This window comes from Glossina fuscipes, unplaced genomic scaffold (assembly GCF_014805625.2).
Source record: "Glossina fuscipes isolate IAEA_lab_2018 unplaced genomic scaffold, Yale_Gfus_2 1, whole genome shotgun sequence".
In the NCBI taxonomy this organism is placed as follows: Eukaryota; Metazoa; Arthropoda; class Insecta; order Diptera; family Glossinidae; genus Glossina; species Glossina fuscipes.
The window spans coordinates 22,120,929-22,132,672 of NW_023998415.1; the positions used below are offsets into that span (position 1 = coordinate 22,120,929).

At 35.5% G+C, this 11,744-nt stretch overlaps 1 protein-coding gene across 6 annotated transcripts; it reads left to right on the forward strand.

Moving 5' to 3' along the window:
• Window positions 1–2,629: 2,629 nt before the first annotated feature.
• On the forward strand, window positions 2,630–10,629 carry LOC119645137 (protein nervous wreck). 6 transcript variants are annotated; one of them, XM_038045087.1, is made up of 13 exons: window positions 2,831–2,932; window positions 3,616–3,817; window positions 3,998–4,227; window positions 4,338–5,421; window positions 5,502–5,634; window positions 5,696–5,883; window positions 5,962–6,595; window positions 6,662–6,715; window positions 7,619–7,645; window positions 9,528–9,553; window positions 9,665–9,770; window positions 9,846–9,998; window positions 10,062–10,629. In XM_038045087.1, the coding sequence occupies exons 2-13, from the start codon at window positions 3,797–3,799 to the stop codon at window positions 10,394–10,396; spliced, it is 2,991 nt and encodes a 996-aa protein (XP_037901015.1). In that variant the 5' UTR covers window positions 2,831–2,932; window positions 3,616–3,796; the 3' UTR covers window positions 10,397–10,629. The 6 variants fall into 6 exon arrangements, with proteins under 6 accessions (XP_037901012.1, XP_037901013.1, XP_037901015.1 ...); XM_038045086.1 differs by having other exon boundaries at window positions 9,665–9,998; XM_038045084.1 differs by lacking the exons at window positions 2,831–2,932; window positions 7,619–7,645 and adding an exon at window positions 2,630–2,714 and having other exon boundaries at window positions 9,665–10,629.
• Window positions 10,630–11,744: the final 1,115 nt, after the last annotated feature.

The following is an 11,744-nucleotide window of genomic DNA, read 5'->3' on the forward strand; positions in this document are numbered from 1 at the left end:
TTTTCATTTAATAAAATTTTTATAATCTAATCCACGAAAACCTATTTATTTATAGTTTTTCTTTTTTAACATGAATCCAGTCTTCTATGTATGTAGGAATTGAGTTAGATGAAGGGGAAGGGGAAGCGGATAATTAAGTGGCTGCAGACAAGTGGGCGTGTGTCCAATCGGTAAGTGTTGTGCGTTCACTGAATGGTCGCTCAGTATAGCTGTGACCAAAATTAAATATTACTGCACTCAGATTTGAACCCGCGAATATTCCCTGCCCGGCTATTCAGGCGACATGTATTGGATTTGTGATGAAAGCGATTAGCTTTAAAAATAAACTATTGAGCAGAATACATAGTGGTGTCTTTTTCATCTACTCCACACGGAAGAGATAAGATCCCAGTAATATGCTTTTAGTGGTCATGCCTTTAGGTTTAATATTCTAGAAAAGGTTTGGTTCTTTCTTTTTGTAAATCCCAGTAACAGTTAACCAGCTGCGCCTTGCTTATGTAATATCATTGATCTTACACAGGGGTGGGAGACTTTTTTCTGGCAACAGCCAGACCAAGATCGAACTACTTTTAGAAATGCGGCATTCTGCATCAATTTTCACATTGGATACCTGCGCGACTGGACCGGTAGCAAAGGCAGACACAAATGTCCCTAGTGGTTTAACGTGAGCACTTGTAGGAAAATTTAGCTTCACGATATCCGCTGCTGTGCGGGTTTTGTATGCGTGAAGCGGCGCCCCCCCGAGTGTAAGACGGTCCCTGTAAGTTAGGGGCCCACTAGAATTGTAGTACCGGATTGATTTAAAATGTGTGGTCAATAAACTTACTCTGTGGAGTGTTGAGGCCTATCATCAACTCTAATTATTCACTCTAGAAGTGGCTCACGACTATCCAAGAAGGGGTGTACCCAACAGTCAGGATACACGATCGCAACTACTAGATTCCTTCCTTAGAGAGATGTATAGAGATAGATATCGAGTGGGCTCCTCATCCTTGTAGAGCTTAAATTTAGTCCATAAACGCTTTGGCATTACTTTACGCGACCACAGTCACACTTGCCGTTGAATCTGCCATGCAATCCCGGTTAGCTGAATCCTAGTTATCCTTTCTCAAGATAAATACGCGTCGGCGGATACAACCGACTCGGCCTGCTCTATGTTCTCGATTAGTTTCAGTTAGTTTGTATTTCTTTCACAGAAGCAGTCTATTGAGAAAAGAAGTGGAGAAAACAAAACTTTTTCCAATGCAGCCCTGAGCTATCGATAAGAAAAATCTGTTGCCAAATTATATATAGTCAAGCCTTAAACTATTCCTGACCGTTGCCCAGGATCACCACATGAAATGAGCATTTGGGTACGTCTATACAACCATTAAACAGAGTTCATTATCGAGGCAAAATTGCTATGTGCGAGCAAAAATTGAGTTATCTAAAATTTTCAATGAAGCGGGCCGCACTCGACGGCTTTTCGGGCTAGTGGTTGTCGTATGCCTGCTCTTATAGTTAATATTCTCCCTCTATAGTCAATTTGATCAAAAACTTCGAGAGTACTTAACAACCTATGTTTAAAGAGGATTATAGAAGAGCAAGCAAGCTTGAAGAGCTTGCAATTTCACTTAGAGTGGAAGTTTTAAATATGATTAACTTTCCTGCGTAAGAACTGAAAACAAATGTAATGTAAAAGTGCAAGAAACTTTATGGAATTCTATTGTAAATAAATTTGTATTCTCGCGAAGCAGAAACCGTACGCTATAGATAAGACCAGTAGTATAACAGTAAAAGGAGTATCTTTTTTTGGAAAGCAAAAAATCGCACAATCGCTCTCCAAAGGCATACCAGTTAAACGGGCGGTTTTTTATGAAATGAAAAGAGGTGCACTTTGGAATAAATTGAAAAATGGAGAACAGATCTTTTTATATAAGATATAACTGTAACTATCGTTCGATTGAGAAGTTGACATCACGAATGAATGTGTTGGTTGTATTGGCTCTATACCATATACACTTCGCCTGAAAGTACATTAGTAAATTGTTGCTGTTTCGCTGTAAATTGGTATATTAAACGGATCTGTGAAACCTATATAGCTTACCTTATATATGCATATATGTATATAATGTAGATATATAGGTATAAGTTTATATAATGCGTAAAATATCTTATCAATATTTTTGTGCTCTGTTGATAAATGCTAAAGAAAAAACAATTGGAGAATGATAAGACAATCATATCATAACTGGCAACCTTGTTTTCGGGAATGTGTGTGACTGATATGCGAACATTCTACAACTAATAACTTTGACCTTTAATATATGAATTATGATTTCAGGAAACCGTTTGTGCATTAATCGAGCGTGGAGAGCGAGCGAGATGTGCGCTAACTTTTCAAAATGCGCAAGTCTTAACTAAAAAACTCCATATAAATATCATTGCTGAATTCCAATCGTTAGTTTTATGAATGAATCGCATAACAATACATGAAAACGTTTTTGGTATTACTTACGGTACAATTTTACCCTTATTCGAAGGCAATTGCGACCGCTTGGCTGGTTAGGCTGGAAAATTACGCTCACCGAATACCTTCACACAACCATGTGGTGATTTCCAGTTAAAAATTATGCAAACCGACTAAAATATTCTGCGATGAGATCTAAAGTCAAATCAGTAGCGAGAACATTGCCACCAACACTGACGAACCAACCAAACAACTAAATCGATAAGTAAAACATCAAATGGAACAAATCAATTTTAATTAAGAAAAAATAAAGAAGAAAAAAAGAAAAAACACAAAAAACAAAAAGGAAAATAGAAAAAAAAGAAAAAAAAAGAAAAGAAGTTGATTTTTCATCTTTTTACTCTTTTTACTCTGTGTAGTGAAAGTGAAAACTATTCGTTTCCCAAGGACATTTAAAAAGAAAAAGAAATGTCCAAGAAAAGTGTTAGCATTGATTTTTTTGTTCTTTTCTCTCTAATTTTCGATTATTTTCCAAACGCATAATTAACTAAATAATGATTCGAATCTATACTAATTTTTGCTTAAAGCTTAACGTATTTGCCCCCACCGTCCTGCCCGATAATAATCGCAAAGTGCACCTAAGCGTGGAGGAATCAAGCACACAAATCAAAAAACAACTTCTTTCAAAATCGAACATTTAAAAAAAAAAAAATAAAAAAAAAAAAATAAAAAAATAATATTAAAAAAAAAAAAAAAAAAAAAATGTAGTTCCACATTACATAAGCGTGCGACCCATTATTAGTCTGCAGTCTGCAAACACACTTACAATTAATCCGTGTATTGTCGTGGTGACAAATTTTTGGACCTTTGCTTAATCGCATCTAAACATTTTCACGCTTTTCCCATATAAATTTAGGGGAAGGACAACTGCGACATCCAATAATGTGGATTCGCCAATGAAGACAAAATAAAACAGAAGAAGAAACGCTTTAATATCAATAAATCCAATAAAACGTACATTCACACCTACATATTTTACACATATATCATGCACATATATCATATATATTTATATATATACATTCATAGATAGATATAAGTATATATATATATATATAAATATATTTACATACACATTAACACATTATTTACATTATTTTGTAAAGCTCGAGCGTAGATAAAAATTATCAATTATAGTAAGCGGGTGGGTGCGTGTGTCTGCTTGCCTGTCTGTCTTTACCCACTCTCGTGAGTGAAAAAGTAAAAACAAAAATTAAAAAAAAAAAGAAAAAAAAAAAAACAAAAGCAAAATAGAAAATTTTAATTGTATTCGTAATTAAACAAAAAATGCAGCCTCCACCGCGTAAGGTAAGATCAACTGGCTAAACTGCTTTCTAGTGCTTTTTACAAAATTTTCCGTTTCCAAATTGCGTCAAATTACTTTTAAGAAGTTCCCATTTCCTAATCGGGAAGTGAGGAATACCGTCTATGTCCATGCGTTCGCTACATTTATGAATATTTTTCATGGCTTTTGTTTCATCGGTTTAGGGTAACTATGTGAAATTCCTAAAAAATTTACACACCGAACAAGTAGCCAAGCTGCAGTTGAAAAATCAACATGAATGCGACTTACTCGAGGACATAAGGCAATTCACGATCAAGCGATCGGCCATCGAGAAATCGTATAGCGAGGCATTGCTGAAAATCTCATCGCAATATCTTAACAAGAAAATCCCGAATATACCAGACATTAAAATGGAGGGAATGGAGGAGAGATGGTAAGCGACTTGAAGCCATTATGAAATCATAAGAAATCGTATGAGCTTTGGGCAATTAATTCACTGTTAACTAATCATTATTTTGAAATTGCTATGCAATTATTTTTTAGGAACATGTGGAGTGTTTGGCGTACGGTCCTTGAGGAGAACGAGAAATTAGCGCGGGCCCGTTTGGCCGCAATCGAAGTTTTTCAACAACAAATAGCCGATGAGGCGAAGGTGTTGCGCGACTATAAGGTGGCCATAGCTAAGAAGGCCTTATCGCAGATTGTGAATGTGCAAAAGGAATTGCATTTGAGTATTGGCGACTTAGATAAAGCGAAAAAGCAATATTTTGATGAGGAACATTGCGCCCATGACGTGCGCGATAAGGCTCGTGATATTGAGGAGAAGCTGAAAAAGAAAAAAGGCTCCTTTTTTCAGTCTATAACGTCTTTACAAAAGAATAGTGCACGTGTAACGTCCCGTAAAGAATTGCTGGAGGAAAAGTCGACGGGTGCGCGCAACGATTATATACTTAGCCTAGCGGCCGGTAATGCGCATCAGAATCGTTATTTCACTGTTGATCTACAAACGACCATGACTACGATGGAGAATTATGTGTTTGAGAGAGTGGCCGAATATCTAACCCTAATGGGGCGTACCGAACTGCTTACTTGCTCAGCTACCCAAAATTCTTTTGGAAAGATACGGGATCAGGCCCAACAGTTAACGCGCGAGTATAATTTGCAGTGCTGTTATCTATTTTATCCAGTGCTTAAGCAGCATATACAATACGAATTTGAGCCTTGCGACAATGATCCGGTCCGCAAAGTCACCACCGAACATGAATCTGCCGTGGAAACCTTAACAAAGGAAGCGAAAAATTTAGCAGGACGTGTGGTCAAAGAGAATTTGTCGGTAAGGGAGAATGCTAAAAAGCTAGCAATTTGTGTTTCACTCAGAGATTCGGGTCAACGTTCGGATCCCAACGATCCTAACGGGCCTGATTTAGATACCAAAATTGAAGAGTTTCGCGACATGATACGACGATCAGAAACGGAAAAAGCTAAAGCGGAGGCTTGTCTGCAATGCCTGCGTGAGGGCGGCATAAATGTGGATGAATGGGTTCAAGAAGCTGAAATTATTGGGGCTCAAGAGCTGACACGGTCTGCTAGTTCTATATCTATGCGCACGGATGCGTCAGGGCAAGGGGTAAGTCCAATTCGATAGATAGAGAGTAAGGAAAGGGTTCAAATAAAAGTTATACCATAAACTTGTATTATCTGGTTTAGGAAAATCCCAGCTCCGATTCATTTTACGATAGTGATAAAGAAGATGCCGGTAATGCACCGATTCAGGCTCCAGGTAAATCTTCAGAGGAGACACAGCTGACGCGTGATCGAACATTTAGTGACAGTGAAGAAGGTACGTGGCGTAAATATTCGAACGCTTTTCGTATACATATTGATTTTCAATACTCAAATAGAAGTCGAGGAACAAGTCCCGGAGCCAACAGCGGCAATGCCAATGATGTCAGCAGCGACAACCGGTGGCTGGGAAGACCCTACCGAAGTTAATTGGGGCGAAGAGGAGGAAGAAGAGAAAGATGAGCAACCAATTGCGCCGGAACCTAAAGAGGTCATATTCAAATGTACCGCTTTGTATAGTTACACTGTAAGTGCGCGAATAGAAAGCTAAGAAAGAGATGGAAGAGAGTTGCATTGTTTTTTTTGATTTTTTTTTTAATCCTAGGCACAAAATCCCGATGAGTTAACGATCGTGGAAAACGAACAATTAGAGGTTATTGGCGAAGGGGATGGTGACGGTTGGTTGCGCGCCCGTAATTATCGTGGAGAGGAGGGTTATGTGCCACACAATTATTTGGATATTGAACAGGATGCCGTTGTCAATGGCACATCTGCCAATCAATTGCGTTCGCAAATCTCATTCTCGTCCGTCGATTATACCGTTGACAATGAAGATCAAACTGTGGACTCGATGCAATCGCCGGATCAAGTTTCTGTAATTATGGCCCCACAAAAGAAGAAATTGGATGTGCTATATTGTATTGCCTTGTATGATTATGATGCTACCGCTGAGGATGAATTGACCTTTGAGGAAGGTCAAATAATTAAGATTGTAACTAAAACAGCTCACGGGGTAGATGATGGATGGTGGGAGGGTGAATTGGATGGTAAATTCGGTAACTTTCCGTCGCTAGTGGTAGAGGAGTGCGACGAAAACGGTGAACCTTTGTCCGAAGGCGTTGAAGCCTCACCGCCGCCTACTGCTGCGCCCAGTATTGCATTGCCACCAGCTCCGGCTCTACCACCCGAATATGCTCACGAATTAACCGAAGATATGTTTGGATCTCAAGACACCGCAGGTAAGTTAAATGATACAAGAATCCTCGAATGGACTGCGAACTGAATCAAAATTCTTAACGTTTTAGATGACGACAGTGGCTACATTCCGAACGGCTCTGCTCCTAGCATGCCACCGCCAGGTGATTCTAAGATTCTTTTACAATTCTTTAATTTAATTTTTTTTATGCATATATTCCTTCTTCACATCACTACAGAAATCCTGTAGACTTGAACTCTGTCATGTTTATCAATTTTCATTTTCAAATGTTTTGGTTTTTTCTGTTTTTTCTGTTTTTTTTTTTTTTTTTTTTCTAAATGTGATACATTATAAATCTCTCTCCGTTTCTTTGAAATTGTGTAATTTCGTTTCTCTTAAATTGTATTCTTTTTATATAAGTATATATATATACGAATTTGAATATACCTGCTTCTTCCATATAACTCTAGAGGTAAAATGAAAAGCGATCGCTTCCCCATACCTTACCATCTATACTGTATTGAGTGTGTACGCGCAAATAAGTGCCAAACTCTCCGGAGATACTTAAATGAAGAAAACCTCTCCAATCAATAACTCTCTGATTTATTTCATTTCATATTTTGTTGTTGTTTTTTCTTTTTCTCTCCAGCAATAGTCCTTAAAAATGTCTCTTGGCTCGATTTTATTACTTTTGGTGTTGTGTATATTTCTTGAAGTACATAAATGTGTGTGTATCCCGCTTGCTATACGACGTCTGTCGTTTGCATGGCCTTTTGTATGGTTTTCTTTCTCTTTTTTTTTTTTTTTTGCTTTTTCGTTGCAGTTAAGCTTGTTTAAGCGCTAATCTTCTGGCACCGGGCATTCCTGCAGTTGTAGTGTTTCATTTCACTGAAAAACAATCACAAAAAAAAAAAAGAAAAAAAGAGCAAACAATTTTGTGATCTTATTTATCTCAAGCGTATCACCTACCACCGATGTTGCTTTATATATGTATTTGTTTAATTTTCTCCTTTATGTATTTCTCTGCGCACTCTTCTGAGCTTATTACTTCTTATTTTCATTTAAGCACTGAAAAAATCAACTGCGAAAAAGGGTAATTTCCTCTAACACAATTTCCTTTTATTTTTATTCCTTTTTGATGTTTTCCTTAGTCTGTCATAATTCTATAATATATTTTTATAATTAATTGAATTTTTTGCTTGGAAGGAGAGTGAGAGAGAGAGATATCTAAAAAGTAAAACCAATTTATGTTTCTCTCCGCTTTCTCTCGCGTAATAAATTTCTTTTAACAATTGATTTACGGGAGAGTATATATGTGAAATATACCGCTCCTCTCTCCTTTTCGGGCAATTAATTTTTTCCTCTGTTCCGAATGAATATCTTCTTTCTTCTAAGAAGGCGTTACGATAAGTCCGTACTTATTTACATTTCTTTAGCAAATAGTTAAGTTATTTAATAAAAATATCAATCAAATAGCAATCGTTAACGACATCTTTGGAGTGACATTTCTCAGAAGTTGCAAGTCCATTTGACTTTTATAGAACTATTTACAGTGAAAGCAAGATCAATCAGGTTTGTCTCTAATGTGAAAAAATTCTTCGTTTTGGCGATTTATTCAATCGTTTGTCACTACTTTAATGAATTCCAAACCATTCATGCGCGTCCAAAATCGATATATATAATATGTAATTAGTAAAACTTATGAAATTTTGTTAGCAAAGTACTGAATAAAGATAAAGATCGAAGAGGACATTGATGCAACAAGCAAGCTTCATTTCATGAAAAAAAAAATAATATGATTATCGCTTATGCCCCGCTTGATTATTATGAAAGACAAAAACCATCGTACGATTTGTTTCTCGATTTTCTTTGAAACAATTTAGAACGGATTAAGAACAGTTGCGTGACATCTGTTCTTTCGAAAAGCCAAAACAAGACCACCGCGTAACGCGAGTAAATAAGAAAAGATATCCATAACGGAAACTGCTTTACTTATTAAAAAAATTGACTTAGCTATGATTTTTCTAGCACGATTAGTAGTGGGATAGGGAAGGCGCCATACGCATCCTTATAAAATTACCAGAAGACTATTTGGAGGTTAGGTGCTATAGTCCTTTTTTCATGAAATTACTCGAGATTATTTGAACGGAAGGTGCAATAGGTTTTCTAGTAAGATTGCTTGTCCTTTTCATAAAGTGATTAGAGGCTGTTAGAACGGAAGGTGTTACAGTCCGTCACACAACATTACTAGGACTATAGCACATAATTCTTCAAATGAAATTACTAGAGACGATTTGAAGGGAAAGTGGGTTTTCATGTTAACTAAAAGGCGAGGTGTTAAAGAGTATCTGAAATTTTACATTTCAGTTGACTTGAATGCGCTGTGAAATGTCATTGAATTGTATATGCATCGAGTTTATTAAAGAATTGCCAGGAAAAGCCTTTCTTTCCTTTCTTAGCATATAAAAACTTATCGTATTTCGCCTTCTTATTTATTTATTTCAAATTATTATATTTATATAAAAATAAAAAAAAATTCTTTATGCACACTGACGGGATATAGCGATAGATTTCGTATGCAATTGTCACTGTTTGTGTAGTAAGCTAATGATGGATAGTTGAGTTGTTGTGCTGTTTCTCCCTTTGTTCGTCCTTTAGTTTCCTATCCTTATGTTATTTATTCTTTTCGGATATGTAATATTGAAAGCCCTAATAAGTTTCTAAAATGTTTGGAATTGTAACACCAGGCACGAATTCCTTTTCGGTTTCTTTGTGTGTTTTGTGTTTTTGTAAGAAAACGCACGTATTTTTTTGTAAAGTTTCTTAAAATGTAGAAAAAATTTAGTTTAGATATATGTGTTAAGTTTTTTCAGTACTATTTAAGAAGAGTTTTTTTCTTATTTTTTTTTTTTCAATAAGTAGATAAACATTGAATCGGGAAAAATAATTAAATTTTTTTTATTTAATGCTCACAGTGCTGGTGCAAGAGCCAGGAGATGAGGTAAAGCCGATGAAAATATATTAACGAAATTGATTTTTTTTTTTTTTATATATTAAGAATTTTTTAGAATAATTTATTACATAAAGTTTTTATTAATTGTTATTTTTATAGCACGATGCGGAAGATGCTGGTAGCCAGCCGCCAACTATGCGGGCACCGACGACCTTAAGTGTTACCTCTGTTGCCACGAGTAAGACTAAGGATTCCTTGAATTTAGGTATGGCACAAATAGTTGTTACCGCTGCAACCCCATTGGTTGAAGACGGTTCAGGTAAATCTTTCCCTCCGCTAGACGAAGAAAAGGATTGCAATGGTACTCAGGAGAAGGAAGCGGCCATAGCGTCTGTAAAAACTGCCACAGTGAAGAAAATGGCTGCTAGCGAGGACGATGCGGACAATTGCGATATGAAGAAAATCGATAAATCGATTGATAAAGAAATTGAAGGTAGGAAAGCCATAGAGGCTTGTACTGTTACTGTAACCTTAACTTCGCCCTCGCCCTATCCAGACGATTCCCAATCATTATCTGATCAGGATCTTGATACCTCTGATATACCAAGTTTAAAAGAGGCTCAAGATCCCTTCAATGAGAATGCGGCTGCAACCGCAGCAACTCTACCCGATAACAATGCGAATGCGGATGCCTTCGAAGCGAATTTTGAAGTGAATTTTGAAGATGCGTTTGCTGGGGGTGCCACGGAGGATTACGCGAACGGCAGTGAAAACAAAGAAGAAAATGTTCAGGCACCGAAGCAGGTAGTAGGTGGCCGTGCCAGTATACCTGAGGAATTGGATTCAAATCAATTGGCACGTTTGCAAAATCTTAAAGAATCAAATGCCTAAATCGTACAATATGTGCAAAGTTTATTTTGTTACACTTCTCTATATACATAAATATAAATCAATTGAATGTGTACTTTATTTATGTATTTGTGTCAAACAAACTCCCCACTGGAATCTGCACAATAACAGTATATAAGTGTAACATTGTACCAAATAAATACACTTATTATTAATAATATAACATTATATAGTAGACATACATACATATATACATATATACATATATACATGCATGTATATATACATGTATATATATATACATACATATATATACATACATACATATATATACATACATACATATATATATATATATACATACATACATACATACATATATACATACATACATACATATATGCTGAAACATATGCATGCGTACATGCTTACCAACATATATAGTAACAATAACAAAAATTAACACTAAAATTGATATATACGATAAGAAAAAGCACAATCTAAACTATATACACTAACAACGATTAGCTTAAATGAGTATATAAATTATAATAATTGTATAACAAACGGGAATATGTTACAGAAAATAGAAATGCTATCTTCTCACTCCTTGACTGACTTGTAAGAAAAAGACAGCAATAGTACGCTTTCATTTTCAGTTTCAGTTTCACCTACACTTTCATTTTATCAATATACATTTGTGAGGCGTACAGCTAACCTTTGTTCACATGCTCACATCCCGGAGCAGTTAATGCAAATTTGCAATTAACATCCGTTTTTCCTCTAATTAATTCAAATGAAAGACCCTGAGGGTTCCATCAATTCATTTGAAAATATATATATTCTTCACAATTCCTATAATAAAAATAATAATAAAAATAACAATAGCGATATAAAATAAAACATAGTAAAATAAACGAAAGTTAAATAAATAAATAAATGAAGAAATTGCGTAATACGACGAATTTTAGATACCTTTCACGTTTGTTTAGTTTTTGTTGTTAGGTAAAGCAATTTAAATAACTTTCACAAAGTCAACTCAAATAGCTTTTTAGAGACATTTCTCAAATTTCTTGGCTGTTTGTTATTTGATGTGGGTGGTGTGTTATTAATGAAAATATTTTGAGAAAAATCGCAAAAAACTCCTTCCAAGCTAATTCTCTTGATATATTTGAGTAATCAATTAGACGGTACAAAGTCGCTTTCGAGTATCTTTAAAGCTTGTAGTTCGGTATTAAAGACATATTTAGTAAATTCTTATCTTTAAGTTGGGAAATAGTAAATAAATAAATAAAATCAATAAATAAAAGAAGAAATATATGAAATAATATAATTAGTAAATTAAAAAAGAAAAATAAATAAAGGAATATACTAATAAACAAGAAATAAA